Source organism: Ylistrum balloti, unplaced genomic scaffold, assembly GCF_031769215.1.
Source record: "Ylistrum balloti isolate Yb309-2 unplaced genomic scaffold, AGI_CSIRO_Ybal_v1 Utg369954, whole genome shotgun sequence".
NCBI lineage: Eukaryota > Metazoa > Mollusca > Bivalvia > Pectinida > Pectinidae > Ylistrum > Ylistrum balloti.
The window spans coordinates 1048357-1071438 of record NW_026782055.1 but is presented as its reverse complement, the minus strand read 5'-3'; the positions used below and the strand labels follow the sequence as shown (position 1 = coordinate 1071438).

General features: G+C 38.8%; 1 protein-coding gene across 3 annotated transcripts; it reads right to left on the bottom strand.

Annotated features, from left to right (window-relative positions):
- Positions 1–205: 205 nt before the first annotated feature.
- Positions 206–16428, bottom strand: LOC132547392 (spermatogenesis-associated protein 20-like). Of its 3 annotated transcripts, none has more exons than XR_009554111.1 (15): positions 16260–16428; positions 14448–14552; positions 13895–14114; positions 13172–13318; positions 12539–12743; positions 12106–12236; positions 11258–11362; positions 10739–10813; positions 9868–10077; positions 9290–9482; positions 8155–8317; positions 2016–2224; positions 1200–1399; positions 311–853; positions 206–227 (listed from the first exon to the last, which is right to left on the bottom strand). XR_009554111.1 is itself a non-coding variant. In XM_060211150.1 (14 exons), the coding sequence occupies exons 1-14, from the start codon at positions 16403–16405 to the stop codon at positions 590–592; spliced, it is 2373 nt and encodes a 790-aa protein (XP_060067133.1). In that variant the 5' UTR covers positions 16406–16428; the 3' UTR covers positions 256–589. The 3 variants fall into 3 exon arrangements, 1 of the variants encoding a protein (XP_060067133.1); XR_009554112.1 differs by lacking the exon at positions 206–227 and having other exon boundaries at positions 266–351; positions 435–853; XM_060211150.1 differs by lacking the exon at positions 206–227 and having other exon boundaries at positions 256–853.
- Between the last annotated feature and the right edge of the window lie 6654 nt (positions 16429–23082).

Below are 23082 nucleotides of genomic sequence, written 5' to 3'. Positions count from 1 at the left end.
TGTCATACAAACCAAAAACCTTGGTATTTACCGATTCTGTATGTCATACAAACCAAAAACCTTGGTATTTACCGATTCTGTATGTCATACAAACCAAAAACCTTGGTATTTACCGATTCTGTATGTCATACAACCCAAAAAACCTTGGTATTTATCGATTCTGTATGTCATACAACCCAAAAAACCTTGGTATTTACCGATTCTGTATGTCATACAACCCAAAAAACCTTGGTATTTACCGATTCTGTATGTCATACAACCCAAAAAACCTTGGTATTTACCGATTCTGTATGTCATACAAACCAAAAACCTTGGCATTTATCGATTCTGTATGTCATACAAACCAAAAACCTTGGTATTTACCGATTCTGTAAGTCATACAAACCAAAAACCTTGGTATTTACCGATTCTGTATGTCATACAACCCAAAAAACCTTGGTATTTATCGATTCTGTATGTCATACAACCCAAAAAACCTTGGTATTTATCGATTCTGTATGTCATACAAACCAAAAACCTTGGTATTTACCGATTCTGTATGTCATACAAAACAAAACCGTTGGTGTCAAGAATGTAGTGTAGTGAGTAGCTAAAGCTTTGATTTCATGTCAAGAATGGAGTGGAGCGAGTCTACATCTGTAACAGGCAAGGAGCAGGTATAATTTTCACACACATAAGCTGTAGCTTTGCCCTCTACCTGAGGCAAACTGTTAACAAATTGGCAACGCCTAGACAGGAAGCTATCTCCTTCAGTTGGTACCATCAGGATCACCTTGTTTGGGAGGAAGTGGGAGTTCACACATCTGACGAGGCTGGCCATGTCTTGAGAGGCGGGATCACCAACTAACACGATCTGTAAATATGTAGTTATACTCTGATAAACTTGTACAACCGAACATAAAATTCAACGCCAGTTTACCACATTTGTGTGATAAACTATTCATATTTGTTTTGAATTGGTTAAATATGGGCTGGAAGACATATTCCTTCCCTTTTCTATTATCAAAGATAGAAATATAGTTTCAACAGAAGAATGATTTAAGGCATTAAGTTATATCTTAAATATACATGTATGTATAACTAAAATTGTTGAAATCTTCCGGTACCTTGACACCAATAAAGTGGTGCCTCTTTCTGTGTTGCCTTGTTTACTTACAACTGTTTATTGTAACTTGACCTATGTAATTTACCTCCCTTACCTGTTTAGAAGTGCCAGAAGTCCAAAACAGGGCAGAGGTCATTTCAGGGAGAGCAATAGGGATCTTTGTGAGCCGTTGTTGAAACACTTTGCAGATTTGCGTGGCCATATCTCTGAAGTCTGTCCGCTGTAGGATGTTCGACAGACGTAGTAGGTTGCTGGCAGCTACTGAGTTAGAGCAAGGTTCAGCACCATCTTGATCTGAGAATTTAATTTTTATAACCTGCTGAATTTGAGTCACCAGTTATATAAGATATATCTTACAACTGAGTAACTAGCTCGTCACAAAAGTAGATTAACAAAGAGTGCGAGGGAACCTGTGTCATTCTCACAGATATTTCAACATTCATGGTAAATTATCACCTACAGTAAGATTTCCCAACTTAGGGATCTCTCAGTACTATGGTTCATAGCATCACTCTTTCATAACTCATTGGATTTCCTGGCTCTGAGTTTTGTATAGAATTGGATCAAAATCTGTCAGAGAGTGAAGTTGACTGATGATATGACCTGCTACATAAACAAACCTAAACCTATATTACTGATACAAATATGTACCATAATATTCAGTTAGACTTTCAAAATGTCCTGTTTTTCACTTTTTTCAATAATGGATTTAAATGGTGAAAAGTAAATAGCTCCGGAGGTTAAAAGAGTTCATTCATCTCTTTCATGCCACACAAATCTCTTGCTTTAAACTTTTAATAAAACTGCAAGAAATGAACCATTGAATAAATAACAGATGTGAATTTATCAGTAACAGGAAAGTAGTGTTTGACCAGCAATTTGTTATACTTGAAATAATTGGTGTACCTACCATCCTTAAGTCGTAGTACTATGGAAGTGTCTGCCTGACAGCTGTTGTAGAAGGCACCATCCTCATGGTCCCAAAACAATGTATTCTGTTTCTCTTGAAGGTCTTCTGCCCATTCCAACCACTTTGTATCAAAATTTGTCTCATACAGGTCCAGTAAGGCTTTTATCACAAGTGCATAATCGTCTGCAAATCCCTCAATGTCAATAGGTCTAAACATTAGGAAAGTCACATTTTACGGTTTATAATCAACATTTATCACAATTAAAGAAGTACATGTACTTGTTAACACGACTCGGTTCAAACTAAGCTCTCATCTTAATATAAACACAGTTAGTTCAGACAGAACATTGTCTTTGAAGAATTTATTCAAACTGTCTACAACATAATTAAATACACAAGATCCCAGAGAAATCTTGGTGCACTTCATTTTTCTAATCTTTGTTCTTTAAAAGTTTCTATTCCTTTCTTTTCTCTTCTCTCCTCCTTGTTTGCTCTTATAGAATTTGAAAATTCTTTATAAGAATTATTTATCAAGATCATCATCTGTCAGCCATTTTTTATATTTCTGATGTGTTCCATTATCAAAAGGGCACAACAAGGAACCAAGAGAAATGTTGGAATGAATTTCATCTTACCACAAAAACTTTCAGCAGTTAGAAGGATTATTTTTTTTACTTTAAAAGAAATCTTACTAAGAAGCTGTTTTCCATGATGCAGATGGTAGTTTTGGTGAGGAGTAGGTAACTAACAAGTGTTACTTATTTTTTGACAGTAAAATTGGAACTCATTTCCAATGATGAAACTTGAGAAGTTTGAAATAGGTGTCACACAGGAAAACCATGATTGTGCAATCTTGTTACAAAATGGCCTCCTGGTTGCCATATCTAAGTTTTGAAAAGGTTGAAAAATAACAACACTTTGTTGGCTACCTTTCCTTAGCATTTCCACCAATTTTTATTTCAATGGTACTAGTGTAACTGGAAAACAAGTTTAAAATATGTGTTTTGAAGATGGTGGCCATCTTGGATTTCAGACATACCGGAAAAATAACAATACTTGGTCAAGACTATCTCAGTATCATTTCATGCAAGTTTGAGCTCAAAACCACTGTTGGAACTTGAGAAGAAGTTTGAAATGTCAAAAGTTTACGCACGGAGGAAGATGGCTATAGGTCAGTTGACCTAAAAATAGTGATAAACTTTCACTGTTGAAATCCAAGGGGAGTTCCTGTCAGCTTCTTTGTTTCTCTGATCAGTTAAAAAATAAAAAGTACACAACTAGAGACTATGGGAAACCTATATATGGAGTGTTTGAAAGATTCATTAAGAACTTCTAAAGAAAGAATAATAAAAATTAAAGAATGCTGCCTGCCAGCCATTTCTGAACACTCCCTTAATGAAAAGGGCACAACTAAGGGCCAAGGGGAAAATTCAAATAAAATTTGAGATATACTCATCCAGCACATCTTTTGAAATGGCACTAACAATCTATCAATGCAAAATGTCGGTCATTTTGCTTTTGAAGTTAGAAAATGGAACAATGCACAACTAGGGGCCAAGGGAAATGTTCCTATGAAATTTGAGTTATTATGAATTAGCATTAACAAACTGTCAGCAACAAAATCTAAGATGGCCACATGCCAGCCATTTTGTGTTCAGATCAGTCCAAAAATCTAAAAAAGCAAAATTAGGGACCAAAGAGAATGTTGATATTTGGGAAAGAAGCATCCAATACTTTCTGAAGAAAAAAACAAGCATTTGTTATCAAAATCAAAGATTGCTGCTTCTCTGCCATTTTGTTTTAGATCTGTGAAAAATTGGCACGCTGCACAACTAGGAACCAAGGAAAACAGAAAAATGAAATATGACAATTATCTATCAAGTACTTCTCAAGTGATGAAAATTTATATAAAATATTACTGTTAAAATCAAGATCGCTGCATGTCAGCCATTTTGTTCTTCAAAATTGTCCCAAAATAGGAAAGTCCACAACTAGGGACTAAGAGAAACCTACAAACCTGAGGATTATACATCCCCATCCAGACCCTACCGTTTCTGTACCTCCCCATCCAGAACATACCCTTTCTGTACCTCCCCATCCAGAATCTACCCTTCCTGTACCTTCCCATCCAGAACCTACCCTTTCTGTACCTACCCATCCAGAACCTACCCTTGTCTTCCCATACCTCCCCTGTACCTCCCCATCCAGAACCTACCCTTTCTGTACATCCCCATCCAGAACCTACCCTGCCTATACATCCCCATCCAGAACCTACCCTGCCTGTACCTTCCCATCCAGAACCTACCCTTTCTCTACCTCCCCATCCAGAACCTACCCTGCCTGTACATCCCCATCCAGAACCTACCCTGCCTGTACATCCCCATCCAGAACCTACCCTTTCTGTACCTCCCCATCCAGAACCTACCCTTTCTGTACCTCCCCATCCAGAACCTACCCTTCCTGTACCTCCCCATCCAGAACCTACCCTTTCCTGTACCTTCCCATCCAGAACCTACCCTTTCTGTACCTCCCCATCCAGAACCTACCCTGCCTGTACATCCCCATCCAGAACCTACCCTTCCTGTACCTTCCCATCCAGAACCTACCCTTTCCTGTACCTTCCCATCCAGAAACTACCCTTCCTATACCTCCCCATCCAGAACCTACTCTTTCTGTACCTCCCCATCCAGAACCTACCCTTTCTCTACCTCCCCATCCAGAACCTACCCTTTCTGTACCTCCCCATCCAGAACCTACCCTTTCCTGTACCTTCCCATCCAGAACCTACCCTTTCTGTACCTCCCCATCCAGAACCTACCCTTTCTGTACCTCCCCATCCAGAACCTACCCTGCCTGTACATCCCCATCCAGAACCTACCCTGCCTGTACATCCCCATCCAGAACCTACCCTGCCTGTACATCCCCATCCAGAACTTACCCTTTCTGTACCTCCCCATCCAGAACCTACCCTGCCTGTACCTCCCCATCCAGAACCTACCCTTCCTGTTCCTTCTCATCCAGAACCTAACCTTCCTGTACCTCCCCATCCAGAACCTACCCTTTCTGTACCTCCCCATCCAGAATCTACCCTTTCTGTACATCCCCATCCAGAACCTACCCTGCCTATACATCCCCATCCAGAACCTACCCTTTCTCTACCTCCCCATCCAGAACCTACCCTTTCTGTACCTCCCCATCCAGAACCTACCCTTTCTCTACCTCCCCATCCAGAACCTACCCTTTCCTGTATCCATCCAGAACCTACCCTTGTACTGTACCCCCCCATCCAGAACCTACCCTTTCTGTACCTCCCCATCCAGAACCTACCCTTTCTGTACCTCCCCATCCAGAACCTACCCTGCCTGTACATCCCCATCCAGAACCTACCCTTTCTGTACCTCCCCATCCAGAACCTACCCTTCCTGTTCCTTCTCATCCAGAACCTGCCCTTTCTGTACCTTCCCATCCCTAACCTACCCTTCCTGTACCTCCCCATCCAGAACCTACCCTGCCTGTACATCCCCATCCAGAACCTACCCTTTCTCTACCTCCCCATCCAGAACCTACCCTTTCTGTACCTCCCCATCCAGAACCTACTCTTTCTGTACATCCCCATCCAGAACCTACCCTTTCTCTACCTCCCCATCCAGAACCTACCCTGCCTGTACATCCCCATCCAGAACCTACCCTTTCTCTACCTCCCCATCCAGAACCTACCCTTTCTGTACATCTCCATCCAGAACCTACCCTTTCTCTACCTCCCCATCCAGAACCTACCCTTTCTGTACCTCCCCATCCAGAACCTACCCTTTCTCTACCTCCCCATCCAGAACCTACCCTGCCTGTACATCCCCATCCAGAACCTACCCTTTCTCTACCTCCCCATCCAGAACCTACCCTTTCTGTACATCCCCATCCAGAACCTACCCTTTCTGTACCTCCCCATCCAGAACCTACCCTTTCCTGTACCTTCCCATCCAGAAACTACCCTTCTTGTACCTCCCCATCCAGAACCTACCCTTTCTGTACCTCCCCATCCAGAACCTACCCTCCCCATCCAGAACCTACCCTTTCTGTACCTCCCCATCCAGAACCTACCCTTTCTGTACCTCCCCATCCAGAACCTACCCTGCCTGTACATCCCCATCCAGAACCTACCCTGCCTGTACCTTCCCATCCAGAACCTACCCTTTCTCTACCTCCCCATCCAGAACCTACCCTTTCCTGTACCTTCCCATCCAGAACCTACCCTTTCTGTACCTCCCAATCCAGAACCTACCCTGCCTGTACATCCCCATCCAGAACCTACCCTTTCTGTACCTCCCCATCCAGAACCTACCCTTTCTGTACCTCCCCATCCAGAACCTACCCTTTCTGTACCTCCCCATCCAGAACCTACCCTTCCTGTACCTCCCCATCCAGAACCTACCCTTTCTGTACCTCCCCATCCAGAACCTACCCTTTCTGTACCTCCCCATCCAGAACCTACCCGTGCTGTACCTCCCCATCCAGAACCGCCTGTACCTCCCCATCCAGAACCACCCTTCCTGTACCTTCCCATCTAGAACCTACCCTTCCTGTACCTTCCCATCCAGAACCTACCCTTCCTGTACATCCCCATCCAGAACCTACCCTTTCTCTACCTCCCCATCCAGAACCTACCCTTTCTGTACCTCCCCATCCAGAACCTACCCTTTCTGTACCTCCCCATCCAGAACCTACCCTGCCTGTACATCCCCATCCAGAACCTACCCTTTCTGTACCTCCCCATCCAGAACCTACCCTGCCTGTACCTCCCCATCCAGAACCTACCCTTCCTGTTCCTTCTCATCCAGAACCTACCCTTTCTGTACCTTCCCATCCAGAACCTAACCTTCCTGTACCTCCCCATCCAGAACCTACCCTTTCTGTACCTCCCCATCCAGAACCTACCCTTTCTGTACCTCCCCATCCAGAACCTACCCTGCCTGTACCTCCCCATCCAGAACCTCCAGAACCTACCCTTCCTGTACATCCCCATCCAGAACCTACCCTGCCTGTACCTTCCCATCCAGAACCTACCCTTTCTCTACCTCCCCATCCAGAACCTACCCCTCCTGTACATCCCCATCCAGAACCAACCCTGCCTGTACATCCCCATCCAGAACCTACCCTTCCTGTACCTTCCCATCTAGAACCTACCCTTCCTGTACCTTCCCATCCAGAACCTACCCTTCCTGTACCTCCCCATCCAGAACCTACCCTTTCTGTACATCCCCATCCAGAACCTACCCTTTCTTTACCTCCCTATCCAGAACCTACCCTGCCTGTACATCCCCATCCAGAACCTACCCTGCCTGTACATCCCCATCCAGAACCTACCCTTCCTGTACCTCCCCATCCAGAACCTACCCTTTCTGTACCTTCCCAGAACCTACCCTTCCTGTACATCCCCATCCAGAACCTACCCTTTCTGTACCTCCCCATCCAGAACCTACCCTTCCTCTACCTCCCCATCCAGAACCTACCCTTTCTGTACATCCCCATCCAGAACCTACCCTGCCTGTACATCCCCATCCAGAACCTACCCTGCCTGTACCTTCCCATCCAGAACCTACCCTTTCTGTACCTCCCCATCCAGAACCTACCCTTCCTGTACATCCCCATCCAGAACCTACCCTTCCTGTACCTCCCCATCCAGAACCTACCCTTCCTGTACATCCCCATCCAGAACCTACCCTTCCTGTACATCCCCATCCAGAACCTACCCTTCCTGTACCTTCCCATCCCGAACCTACCCTTTCTGTACCTCCCCATCCAGAACCACCCTTCCTGTACCTTCCCATCCAGAACCTACCCTTCCTGTACCTTCCCATCCAGAACCTACCCTTCCTGTACCTTCCCATCCAGAACCTACCCTTCCTGTACCTTCCCATCCAGAACCTACCCTTCCTGTACATCCCCATCCAGAACCTACCCTGCCTGTACATCCCCATCCAGAACCTACCCTGCCTGTACATCCCCATCCAGAACCTACCCTGCCTGTACCTTCCCATCCAGAACCTACCCTTCCTGTTCCTTCCCATCCAGAAACTACCCTGACTGAACCTATACATCCCCATCTCAAATCATCATTTCGTTCCTTGCCATCCAGACCTACCCTGCCTGTACTTCCCCATCCAGGCCACAGTAACTGGTGCGTAGCAGTACATCAGACTTGTACATGTATTTCTTCAGGAATTCTGCAGCACGTTCTGCTTGCTGTGTGTACATTTCCTCTCCCAGTGCCTGACCAGCCTTGGAAAGTCCAGATATCATCATACCTAAGTAGATATATTCATTTATGTTAAAACAATTGTTTTAAGGAAAGATGTTTGACCTTTTAGAACTTAGCAATTAATGAATTATGAATGAGGAACTAGTAACTTGTTTATGGATTACCTGTCAATGATTTATCTATAAATGACTTCTTTACCTGTTCATGACTTATCCTCAATCATTAACCTGTCATTGACTAACCTAATAATGTCTTAATTGTCAATGAATAACTCAACGATGACTTACCTGTCAATGGCTAACCTTATGATGACTAACTTGTTAATGACTAACCTTATGATGACTAACCTGTCAATGACTACCCTACTGATGACTTACCTGTCAATGACTAACCTAATGATGACTTACCTGTCAATGACTAACCTAATGATGACTTACCTGTCAATGACTACCCTAATGATGACTTACCTGTCAATGACTAACCTTATGATGACTTACCTGTCATTGACTACCCTAATGATGACTTACCTGTCATTGACTAACCTTATGATGACTGACCTGTCAATGACTACCCTAATGATGACTGACCTGTCAATGACTAACCTTATGATGACTTACCTGTCAATGACTACCCTAATGATGACTTACCTGTCAATGACTAACCTAATGATGACTTACCTGTCAATGACTACCCTAATGATGACTTACCTGTCAATGACTAACCTTATGATGACTTACCTGTCATTGACTACCCTAATGATGACTTACCTGTCATTGACTAACCTTATGATGACTGACCTGTCAATGACTACCCTAATGATGACTGACCTGTCAATGACTAACCTTATGATGACTTACCTGTCAATGACTACCCTAATGATGACTTACCTGTCAATGACTAACCTATTGAAGACTTACCTGTTAATTAACTACTGCCATGTTGGTGACTTATGAAAATGATACAGTGACACTCCTATGTGATGAACAGTTGTTAGCTATTTGTCATTAATCTAACATACCATTCCATGCAGCCACCATCTTGTTATCAAGGTGAGGTTTAGGGCGAGTTTGTCTGGCAGTATAGAGTAGCTGGCGCCCCTTGTTGAGGGAGGTTCTGGTCAATTCTTCTGTTAACCCAAACTTCTTAGCAGTGTCAATCAAGGATCCCCGCTCGATCAAAACATTCTGACTGGTCAGTTCATCATGAGGATCCTAGATATAGAATACTATTAATTGTTTGTACCAAGAGAACAATGAAATGACAGTAAATATATATTACTTAACTATTTAGTCTACTTGAATATGTTTGTAAGAGTTATTGAATTTGATTAAATCCCAATGAAAGAAATTCAGAAGTTGTTCAATCAACCAGGCCAATCGTCTTGGATTAGAAGCTGACACAAGAATGAAGCAAAATTTGGTCAGTATAACCCTGAATCTTCTAGAAAATTCCCTGTAAATCCACCTTGTATAACTAGAAGTGTGTGATGATGGAGTGAAGAGGTCAGGCTTAACTATTAGTTACAAAAAAAAATCACATGCAGCAGAGTTCTGCTGCACGTGATGTTCAAATTACCCTACAGCAAAAATGGCTCACCTGGAACGGATCCACATTTCCTTCAGGTTTCACACCATAATGGTGGGAGAACACATTGGCCAAGGTCACCTCAGGATAACCCTGAACTTCCTCCGCCAACAGGCTGTCCACCTGTGATTGGGACCATACACAGAAAGCCCCTTCCTTTTTTATTGTAGACTCCTCAGATGGTAGAGAGTCAGCATCCTCTGCACTGTAGAATCCTCCTGCCTGATGCAGAAAATCAAAAGTCTTACAGATTTCTAACAACTCTAGAATCATTGGTGACTTTTAAGATTTAATCCATTTACTTTTATACTTAATCTTTTATACAATCTTACAGTCAAGGGGTTCCTTGATAACAACACTAGTATATATCAGAGGTCCTAGGTACATGCTCTAGATGCTTCAGGCCCTCAATGTCCCTAGATACAACATCTCCAAACTTACCAAGCTCTAGACTGGTGGTGCATTGTTAAAAAGTCTACATACTAACCAGATTTTGCAGGTCCTTGGTTACAATGTCAGCATGCTTACCAAGCAGGTCCCTATTTGTAAAGTCTACAAATTCATTGAGCTCTGTAGTCCCAAGTTACAAATTTACAAAGTTCTGGAGTTTCCTTGTTACAAAGTCTACTAACTAACAAGGCTCTGGAGGTCTCTAGTTACAAAGTACACAAACATATCAAGTTCTGGAGGTCCCTAATTACAAAGTATACAAACATACAGTGTTCAGGAGATCCCTATATTCAAATTCTACAAACTTACCAGGTTCTGGAGGTCCCTAATTACAAAGTATACAAACATACCAGGTTCTGGAGGTCCCCAATTACAAAGTCTACAAAACATACTGTGTTCAGGAGATCCCTATATTCAAATTCTACAAACTCACTGGGCTCTGGAGATCCCTCGTTACATACTCTATAATATTCTTGGCCACTTCCGCATACCTTGGCTCTTTGGTTATCTGAAAACATATCAATACATGTCTGTAAACAAATGATCCTTATCTGAGTTACAAATTTACAAATTTTTGGTTAAAAATGTGGCCATGTCCATAACCATATCATTTTTTATTATATTTTCATCAGCGAAATGTAGAAATTTATCAATTTGATAAAAATTTGTTATAATGATATAACGTTTTCAAAAAGTTTTGCAATTAAACCAATTAGAGTAGGGCTTTCAAGTGACTGCATTAAAATTTAGTGCCTTTCCTGTTCAACCCAACATAAAGCAAAAGTTGTATCATTTGGTTTTCCATCAAATCTTTTACTAGTTAAATATCCTCTATAAACAGATGTTCACAACAATTATGAATACCGGGTAAATGAATGCTTTATCACATTCCTGTTACCATGGATACCAGGTAGGCCTCACTATTACTAAGGAAACCTGTTACCATTATTACCTGATATGCCTCACTATAACAGGATAGCAGTTGGCCCTGGTCATACAACATCTTTTCAAAGTGGGGTACATGCCAGAATTTGTCAGTTGAGTATCTGTGAAATCCCTGTATCATTTAAAAAAAGGGAATCACATGATGTAGAAAAGAGAATACTTGTGAAAGAGCTCTCTGTTATCATATTTATAGTTCCTGTGAGCACCATTTACTGCTATTATTAATACAGCTTCAAAGAGCACCATTTACTCCTAACATAAGTAGCTCCAGAGAGCACCATACTGTGCTGTCATAAGAACAGCTTCAAAGAGCACCATTTACTCCTAACATAAGTAGCTCCAGAGAGCACCATACTGTGCTGTCATAAGAACAGCTTCAAAGAGCACCATTTACTCCTAACATAAGTAGCTCCAGAGAGCACCATACTGTGCTGTCATAAGAACAGCTTCAAAGAGCACCATTTACTCCTAACATAAGTAGCTCCAGAGAGCACCATACTGTGCTGTCATAAGAACAGCTTCAAAGAGCACCATTTACTACTATCATAAGTATAGTTCCAAGGAGCATTGTTTACCAGTATCAACAGTACTGGCAACACCATTTACAGGTACCATTTGCGTATCTATAAATCCTCATCTCCTACAGATCAACTTTTCCCAATACTCCATTACTTAAAGGATAAACATTCTTTGGGAAAACATCAAACTTTGTTAAATACATATCAAAAAGGATAAAATGGTTGTTAGACCTAACAATCACAGGGACTGGAATGAATTGATCATTAGTTTAGTACATTGTATCTGAGTACACTATTTTGTCAAGGAGAATAACAGATCTTGACCTCAAAGACTGACCTGTGAAATATGATCATATATGCCACCCTTAGCCATACAGGTCAAGGTAAAGAGGGCTTGGTCAAGGGCTCTCTTACCCTCCTCAGTGGAAGAGTTGTTGGCATAGTAACGAAGCATGAAATTCAGATTTACTGTAAATAAAGAAGATCTATTAACACATCGATACACAAGATTACAAAACCACAAATAAATTGTGATATACAATAAAGCTTGTATTGATACAACATCTCTTCTTACATGTTTTCAATTTCTACAATTTAAGATACAATGTACCCACCTTGCATCAGTGTATCACAATTTAATAAGAGAAAGCATGTCAAGTATAGTTACATTACTTCTGCTTATTAACATCATCATGGTTCAATGATAAAAACCCATATCTTAAGGATATAAAGCTCCCAATAGTTGATATACTCATGTTTAAATGTAGCACCTGGCTGTGGAAACTTTGGAGCTTCTTTTCCAAATCCACCAAGCTCCTCATCATAAGATTTGTCCAACATGTTAAAACATGTTTTTATAGCCTGTATCCCAGGTAGTGGTGTCCCCTCCCCATCCTGTGTGTGGATTTTTGCCCGAGAAAGTGCCTCCAGGATGGAATTGCCTTGATCATTCACTTCTTGTCGCTTGTTCTTCCACTAAAAATTTTTTTTCTTAATTTAAGAAGTGGAATCTAACTTAAAATTATCTTCAAACAAATCTGGGAAAGAACTGTTCTTGCATTCTTAATCATTCTTTTCACATCTGAATCATTTTGAATCTTAGTGAACTGAGATTTATCGGGTAACTTAAATGACATGGTTCATTCACAATAGCATCTCATTTTCTGATTGTAATATCATATACACAACTTCATTGCATTTATGATAACCATCTTCCTCAATTTCTTCATCATCTATTTAGAGTGTTTTATATTTGAGGAAGTTAATGGTTCAAAATAGGTTAGTCAGTATCCTACCTCAGAAATGTTTCCACACAGTGTAAGAATTGTGAAAAATAACTTATTTACAACACTTGCTATCAGAGTGAAGTAATATCTTGACTAATGACTGACTGACTCACTCACCAATTGCGCAATGTGAAGCAGCACACTTTTGAATCCTGGGCGGCCATAATATCGGTCGTCTGGTGGAAAGTAGGTGCCTCCTACCACAGGACATCTGTCTGGGGTCATCCATACACTCATAGGCCAACCACCACCCCCACTAGTAGCCTGTAATTATACACATACTACAGGATATATATTCTCACCTGTTAAAGGTTATTTTTAGATGCACCTGTACAAACATTATTTTTTAGATGTTATTCTCACCTGTACAAACATTATTTTTACTTGCTATTCACAGCTGTACAAACATTATTTTTACTTGCTATTCACACCTGTACAAACATTATTTTTACTTGCTATTCACAGCTGTACAAACATTATTTTTACTTGCTATTCACAGCTGTACAAACATTATTTTTACTTGCTATTCACACCTGTACAAACATTATTTTTACTTGCTATTCACAGCTGTACAAACATTATTTTTACTTGCTATTCACAGCTGTACAAACATTATTTTTACTTGCTATTCACAGCTGTACAAACATTATTTTTACTTGCTATTCACAGCTGTACAAACATTATTTTTTAGATGTTATTCTCACCTGTACAAACATTATTTTTTAGATGTTATTCTCACCTGTACATAGGTAATTTTACATGCTATTCACACCTGTACAAACATTACTTTTACTTGCTATTCTCACCTGTGCAAACATTATTTTTACATGCTATTCTCACCTGTACAAAGGTCATATACACTCTGTCAACATCAGGTCGCTCCTCTCTATCTACCTTGATAGCTACATAATGCTCATTGAGAATTTTGCCAATTTCTTCATTTTCAAATGATTCCCGTTCCATTACATGGCACCAGTGACATGTGGAGTAGCCAACAGATAGAAAGATCATCTTGTCCTCTGCCAGTGCCTTGTCAAATGCCTCCTGGCACCAGGGGTACCTTTAACAAACAACAGCAACTACTTTGATAAAAGGTGGAAAAAACCTAGAAATTTGCTGTTAGATCCTTGTTTTACAGCAAACAAACTGGTACGCCAGACCAACAAACAGTAGGACCAAACTGAGCAGTATAAGCAGGAACAGAAGAGTAGTAGGCAGTAGGAGGAGTAACAGAAGGAGCAGTAGGTTGCTTTGTCATATTATCAATTCTGCTTACATTTTCCACTTTTACATTAAAGGAGTCTGGTGCAAAGCTGCTACTGAAGATGTAATACTCTGACATTATATTGAAAAGTTCTGAAATCTAGATAAACCTCTGTTTTTACACACTTACCAGTTAACAGGGTTAGAAGCATGCTGTAACAGGTAAGGCGACTTTTCGGCAGACAATCTGTTTTGGGCTCGAGCTGCCTCATTCTCACTTTCTGAAGCCATATCTCTACAATTTCAGAGAAAGCCATTTTAGAAATGTTCTCCTTGAAAACAATTATTAAATGTAAAACAGTGGGTCAGTGTGGCTTTTATAAAGTGTGAAGTACAGTCCCTGTCACTCAGCTAAATAGTTGGAGTAAGTTGTATGTAGTATTAAATACAGACTGTCACTTAGTCAATGTGTATGCTTCTTTGGCTAAGTTGTTAGAACCATGTGGATCCTCACACCAGAGACCCAGGTTGGATTCCTGCCGGGTCACTTGACAGAAATGTATGTTTTCCCTGTTCTTTCACAAAAGCTTAAGATGATCATCTTCAAATTTCCAGGTGTTATTGGGATTTGCATGAAATCTGTTTATCAAATGAAGTACAACTTGTTGTTTATCAAATGAAGTACAACTTGTTGTTTATCAAATGAAGTACAACTTATTGTTTATCAAATGAAGTACAACTTGTTGTCAGTTGTTATCTATCCAGCTAATTGCTACATGCTATTAGTCTGACAGGTTATCTCCCTTGGAGAAAACTTCACACTTGACTAGATTCTATAAGTGAACTAAGCAAACACCCGATTGCTGCGGTAGATTGAGTTGGTAAAGGACAGGTATAAAATGTATCTTAAGGTTTGGACCATTCTTTGTCTATATCATACCCTTAATCATAAAACTTCCAGTCTTCTATTTGATCACTTACAATCTGCGCTGAGATTATAACTGATTCTAATCCCTGAAATTTGAAGGATGCTTTTATATATCTGTAATCTGATGATAAGGTTAATATGATTAAAAGTTTGTGTTAAGGTAGAAGATAGAAGGATACAAACCCTATCAGTTACAATACAAAGGAGTTCTACATTTTTTGATTTTGAGATTTCTCTTATGATTCAAAATTAAGCCATGAACTTGAGAGTTACATGTATGTCACACCGCTCCACCCCAAACACCCCCAACATTTTATCTTTCACTTGATGTTTACAAACACTTTCCTTCTTAATAAAAATAGTAACAGTATATACAATTCACAGTGTTTGTTTAAAGGTCCTGTTGAAATTGATGTGTGATACTAAATAATTTCTTTTTTTCCTGCTGAATACCTTTGCTGAATGTGAATCACTTTTTCCCTCAGTATTAAGCAACTTTTGTTAAATTTTGCCCGAATATTTTTCATTTTTTTTGAGACAAAAGTGACATCACTTTATCTCTAGAGTGTTCACACGATTACAACGTGGTCAACAGTATGGAGAAATATCATAGTTAGCTATGTCATTCTCCATGTATTACATTAATGTATAGTCTTCCTCTTGTTTACAATAATAAATATTTAAACTGTTTAAGATCAAGTTTGAAGCTGCTTCGCGATATTTCATACACCAAGTGTTTTAAATTGTTGATAACACTTAATTAAACTTCATATATCAACGTAGGATGGTCTTACACTTATAATCGTATGGTATTGTTACTATGTAAACTTTAATACTACAAGCACATAGATAGTCCACAAAAATAGCGTGAACAAAGTTTGGTTACCTCCCTTAGCTTGTAACGCGGAGCATTAAATTACTTGTAAGCTAGCTGGTACTCGTGGGCAATATGATCGCTAATATTCAACATGGAACACTAATGTGTATCACTGAATTACAAATGGTTGAAATGTTTTATTTCCGTGTCACTTGTTTACAAACAATATCGGTGTCTGTTGGGTACCTGGACAGTACCTGGTCTGTATTAGGTGTGTAGCTGTACGATTACGCAAAACGCAACCCAGTGACAGTCTTATCGAGTCACAGTCGTTGATGAGGATGCGCACGTTGGCCCGTGTAAGTACACGAAACGCACGCGCTGTGGACTGCAGGACGATCATCAAACCTTTAAGACCGTCTGAAACATCTGCTGATTGTTGACATTTTTCCCCGTTCGGAACCATTCACGAGATCATCCGAATGTCTCATCTAAATTTCGCGGGAAATTTCGATTGGCCCAAATATAGAGATCCGCTGCTTCGCAATTTAGGAATGAACTGGTGTTTTATTGGAGAAACGAACAAAAAAGTATGAAACTTGAATTACTGAGAAACTAACAAAAGTATATTAAAGAAAAATTGAAATGGTGTGAACAAACAACATGCCAAAGGCATATAATTTATAAGGACTAACAGGCGATGTGGCTAGTACCAGCGTCCGTGTAGCCTACGTGCAGGAAGCCAAGTCTATTATGATATGATTATTCTTAAAGCATATTTTGTCATGAAAATGAATTGGGCACAAGTTATCAAACTTCCATTAAGTCATTTCCTATCAAATTACAAGCATATGTATCTACAACATGACAAGGATGACACGGATTTATCGATGGACTGTCTTGTTTCGTTATCACGAGACAGCTACAAATAGTACATACTCTGGCTCATTTACGTGGTTTTCTAGTATTTCAATTAAGTCCATATACACAGGGAAAGGCCAAGTACGTACTTTATTACGTTCTTATATTATAGCAACTGTTTTATTATTATATACATTTTACATAAAACATGTAGATATGGTTAAAATGACTCGGAGTGAGAGGGACAACAGGACGGGCCATGAGTGTTACTAGGATCTGTCCGAACCACTAATATAGTGCTGAGTGTGTATGATTATTGTTATTTTTCCTCTTCGGAGAGAGAAGTATCTCCAAACAGATGCAAATTAAACGTAGCACATATTCCTTCAGTTCACGAGAAAGGTTCATTCTTTGTCCGATACAATTGTTGATGATAAATTGTGTGTCTTCAACAGAGAGGCTACATATACAACGCTGTGATATGTAAGCTTAACACGGAAAACATTGGTGTTTTTTTCCGGGGAATTAGAATGCTACTGTGTGCAAAATGCTTTATTTTCTCTCACCACAGAAGAAATTAGTTGGTAAAAGGGTAAAATTTAGGAATGCCTTTCCTGGTGATGTACTGTAGATAAATGGTCCCACAGTACACAGTGTACAAGTAGAAGGAAAGGAGGATACGTTAGATAGATCTAGTATAGGGTGAAGTTTCAGAGCTTCGAACAATGATCGTGCGAGTTATCGACAGTTTCTGGAACCAGATTTTATTGAATACAAATAAATTAAGCAATACTTAATATGGGCTAATAGAAAGCTTGCACCGAAGTGGGCAAATAAGGTTTTAAGGGTTAGAGCCCATGAAACATATCTTAATAAACCTGATACACACAAAATGTAGTTGACAAGGAATTGATGATGATAATTTGTATCAGCAAGAAGTAAGAGTCTATGTGATACATTAATACAAAATATCAGACATTTGAAAATCTCCAAAACGTCAGTTTTACTCGAGAAATTTACATTTGGAAGTTAACGAAATCAAAATTCTAGAACAGGATACCTGTAACTACACTGCGTCAAGGAGCGAGTTAGAGAAGCGGAATCTGGAGATGAATTCCGCTAGAACCTGGTGATAAATTCCGCTAGAACCTGGTGATGAATTCTACTAGAACCTGGTGATGAATTTCACTAGAACCTGGAGATGAATTCTACTAGAACCTGGAGATGAATTCTTCTAGAACCTGGAGATGAATTTCACTAGAACCTGGAAATGAATTCCACTAGAATCCGGAAATGAATTCCGCTAGAACCTGGTGATGAATTCCGCTAGAACCTGGTGATAAATTCCACTAGAACCTGGTGATAAATTCCGCTAGAACCTGGTGATGAATTCTACTAGAACCTGGTGATGAATTTCACTAGAACCTGGAGATGAATTCTACTAGAACCTGGAGATGAATTCTTCTAGAACCTGGAGATGAATTTCACTAGAACCTGGAAATGAATTCCACTAGAATCCGGAAATGAATTCCGCTAGAACCTGGTGATGAATTCCGCTAGAACCTGGTGATAAATTCCACTAGAACCTGGTGATAAATTCCACTAGAACCTGGTGATGAATTTCACTAGAACCTGGAGATGAATTCTACTAGAACCTGGAGATGAATTTCACTAGAACCTGGAAATGAATTCCACTAGAATCCGGAGATGAATTCCGCTAGAACCTGGAGATGAATTCCGCTAGAACCTGGTGATGAATTCCACTAGAACTTGGAGATGAATTCCACTAGAACCTGGTGATGAATTCCGCTACAACCTGGTGATGAATTCCGCTAGAATCCGGAGATGAATTCCACTAGAACCTGGAGATGAATTACACTAGAACCTGGTGATGAATTCCGCTAGAACCTGATGATGAATTCCATTAGAACCTGGAGATGAATTCCGCTAGAACCTGGTGATGAATTCCGCTAGAACCTGATGATGAATTCCGCTAGAATCCGGAGATGAATTCCACTAGAACCTGGAGATGAATTCCGCTAGAACCTGGTGATGAATTCCGCTAGAACCTGATGATGAATTCCATTAGAACCTATGAAAATAAAAGAAAACAGACTTGAGGAACAATCAAAATCAGATAATCCAGATAATGATAAAGAAATAGATAAACTCAGTAAAGAAATTAAATGTTACTATGACCAAAAATCGAACGAGTTTAGAATTTGCTCTAGAATTAAGGAATTTGAAGAACATGAAACTTCTTCTCGATATTTCTTTAATCTTGAAAAGAAGAGAGTTAGCGAAAAACTATGGTATAAAATTAAAGCTGATGATGGTAATTACAAAGAAGGAATTGATGCGATTTTATCGGAACAAAAGAAATTTTATAAAAAGCTATTTACTTCGGATGGCTGGGACAGCGATGCCGCAGATACATTTCTTCGAAATGTCGAGAAAAAATTAACTGAAGAGCAAAAACAATATCCGAGGAAGAAATTAGAAAATGTATCTACCAAATGAAAAAGAATAAATCTCCTGGAGAGGACGGTGTAGCTGTGGAATTTTACCAATATTATTGGAAAACTATTAAGGATGACTTTCTAGCCGTACTATTAGAAATTTCTCAATCAGGTAATTTATTAACATCTCAGACTATGGGAATATTAACCTTACTTTATAAAACCGGTGAAAGAGAAGAGATACGTAATTGGAGACCACTGACGCTATTAAATGTCGATTAAAAAATCATAGCTAAAACTCTGGCAGATAGAATTAAAACTTATTTAAAAGATGTAATTCATCTGGATCAAAAGGGGTTCGTCCCTGGACGTAATATAACTGAAGCAAATAGACTGATTCAAGGCCTCTTTGTTTATCAGCAGAAGGATAGAGTGGCATGGGGCTGGTACAAGATGCAAAAACTTGTATTAATACAAATGGTTACATTTCTGATTTTCCCCTATATCTCGCTCAGCTAGGCAGGGATGCTCTATTACACCAATTTTGTACATTATACAAGCTGAACCTCTTGCATGCTCTATAAGAAGTAACACTAATATTAAAGGCATACAACTTCCAAATCATAACGAGGCGAAAATCAATATGTTTGCGGACGACACGCAGCTCTTTAATAATGATGAACAATCTATTGTGAATTCTTTTGATATTCTTAACTTATATGAAAAAGCTTCAGGTTCAAAAATAAATTGTAATAAAACAACAGGTACATATCTAGGTAGTTGGAAAAATAAAGAACCAATTTTTAGGAATATCAGTTGGTCGCGTACATTTGTAAAAAAAACTTTGGGAGTCCATCACGGATATTTAGTAGCCGATGACGTCATATGGAAGAGTAAAATCAACAAAATAACTCCATGTATGGAAAAGTAGAAATCTTACACTTTATGGTAAACGGATATTAATCAAGTCTTTATCAATGTCACTTATAGGTAACGAAATAGAGACTCGTGGTATTCCAGAAAAGTATTTGATTCTTTAATTTGGAAATTTGTGTGGAATGATAAGAAAGATCTGGTTAAACGTGCGTCTATGTCGTTTAATTTGAGTGAAGGAGGGATGGATATTATTGATATAAGATAATATGTATTAAGCCAAAAAATTAAACTTATTTATACGATAATGAAAAGCGAAAACGCTACATGGAACGCAATAGGTAAGCATACAGAGTACCATACTATTTATGCAAACTGTCAGATGTAAGGAATCTAAATCTGTCACATATCTCTGATTTTTATAAGTCTATTATATCTGCATGGTCAGAACTACAAAGATCGAATTGGCCAACGTGTAAAACCGAAGCTCTTCAACAGTTCCTATTTGGAAACCATTCATTTCAGTTTAATAAAAATCCAATATTCTTTTGTTCCTTTACGAAAAGGGCACTTTGTACTGTCAACGATATTTGGGACAACGAAAAAAAACGACTTTAAGGAAGATATGATAATTTACAAATTACTTACAAATAAGCGCAATTGTATAGCTGAACTTTCCAGAATATAGCGATCATTTCTTAAATTATTGAGAAGTAATAAAAATCAAATGGAGCAATGTGCATATCCTAAAATTGATGTTGACTGTGATTTAATTGATAAGAGCCATCGAAAAATCCCGTTTAAAAAAGTTAAATTGAAAACCTTGATGATGAAGTTAAACCAAACTGTCAAGTTAAATGGGAATTTGGATTTGGAATAATATTGGTTTATCGATTACTACCAAAAATGAAAGAATTTCAATGGAAATGCATTCATAATATAATATATACAGATTCTAAAATAAGCAAGTTTGGGAACTCTAATGGGAAATGTCATTTTTGTAAAGTTTGCTATTTACCATCTGTTTTATGGATGTGCACATGTGAAAAACATTATTAATATGTGTTGTCAGCTAGTAGATTTTGCTATTCCAGAATACAGAGACCAAATCTCTGGTGAAGTCATAATGCTTGGTTGTAATGGAAATAAGGATTGGATTAAATTTAATACGATAATTATAACTATAACGTGGATAATCTGGAAGACAGGGAACGAATTGAAATACCAAAATCAGGTTTATACAATAGCAGAAACAGGTAAAAAAATTGTAATTCATTAATAGATAATCTATACTTAGATATTAACTCAAAGCAAAATAAAACATTTCTACTACATAAAGCACAAAATGTCATTAATTAATTAACAGAATAAAGTATGTTTTGAAAAATATAGTGATGAGATGGTGTTTATACGCATTAATAGTGTGTGAAGGTGCAGAAATACAGAATGGATGTTAAAAAAAAAGAAGTTTAGATGGAAAATAATGGATGATGCACATAAACATTGCCGATAACTGGAGACTGTCCTCTTAACGGGGCACAAAAGTGTCATTGAACATTATGGTGTTTTAACCTGTGTACATTGATACTGGATCAATGCGGGGTTACTGTGATGCTTTTAATGACATAGCTGACCAGTATTGTTAAATCATTTTTGAACATGAAAGGCTTAAAAATCGGTTGCTGATATTTCAGTTTGACATTTTAAGAACAACATTTGAAGACTTTACAGATAGTACTCAGATCTACCTTCGTTTTGTGATTGGTAACTGTTGTTTAGTAAAAGTTAACAAAACCATTAACGGATTCAAAGGGAAAATGCAGTTTTCTTTATAATCAGGCTCTGCTACAACTAATTTTAAATTTTTACTGGGAAATTAAATATTTAATATACCTAAAAAAAATTAATAAAGACAACTAGTTCGAAATAAAACTGGTATTTTTGGACATATTTAAGTCTGTGATCCCTATCATACCTTTGTGTAGGTGTATGTAATACGAGTCTTTGCCCTCTAACATTCTACACTTGTTGGTGAAGTCATAAACACGTCATAGATATTTGATCAAGCTCATCCTCTGCTTCATATTATAGTAACAAAATATGGTTATATTATTCCTAGTTATTTACGCCCTGTCACTTGTTTTACGTGACCCAACCAGAGCAGGTTTTATTTTTGGCCGGGTTGCACATATTGCAAATCCCGATTATAGTATGGTGAATGTCAGGCGGGCGGGGGAAAAGGGGTACCAGTTTTGTAGAATCAACTCCTCCCAGAGTTTTTGACGTAGAAGCTTGAAACTTTGTAGGATGTTTATATATATATGTTGAAAATTTGCAACTTTCATTATGGAATCATTCCGGACATTTTTCTGGATTTTCCGGGCTTTGGAAATTAGTCATTTTCTGAAACTTTTCTTGTCATCAGATTTTCTAAGAAACTACTACAAGAATTTTTCCGAAATTCCATATATAAATCACCTTGGGGCCCTAGATGTCCATTGTCTATTTTTTAACATCTCCGGATCAAAAATGGCTGCAACTTCTTTCTTCAAATGCCCTTCTTTTGCACCAATTCATAAAATACAACCAAACTTTCTCTCTTATAACAAATATCCTACATACTCAACAAATGAAACACCCTTAATTGTCTTATAAATACCATATAACATTGCACTCATCCCGCAACTCGGCCAATTGTGACTTTGCCCCATTTTCATGTCTATTCATGTAGAGAGCATTTCATTATGTTGTATGACTGACAACTTCTGACAACAATCTTTGTGAAGTCTTTGTACAAGTTAGTATTTGTTTACATTTCGTTTACTAAATTTTAGGTTAGATTAAATCCGTTAAAATGTTTTAAAAAATATATATATATATAAAAAAA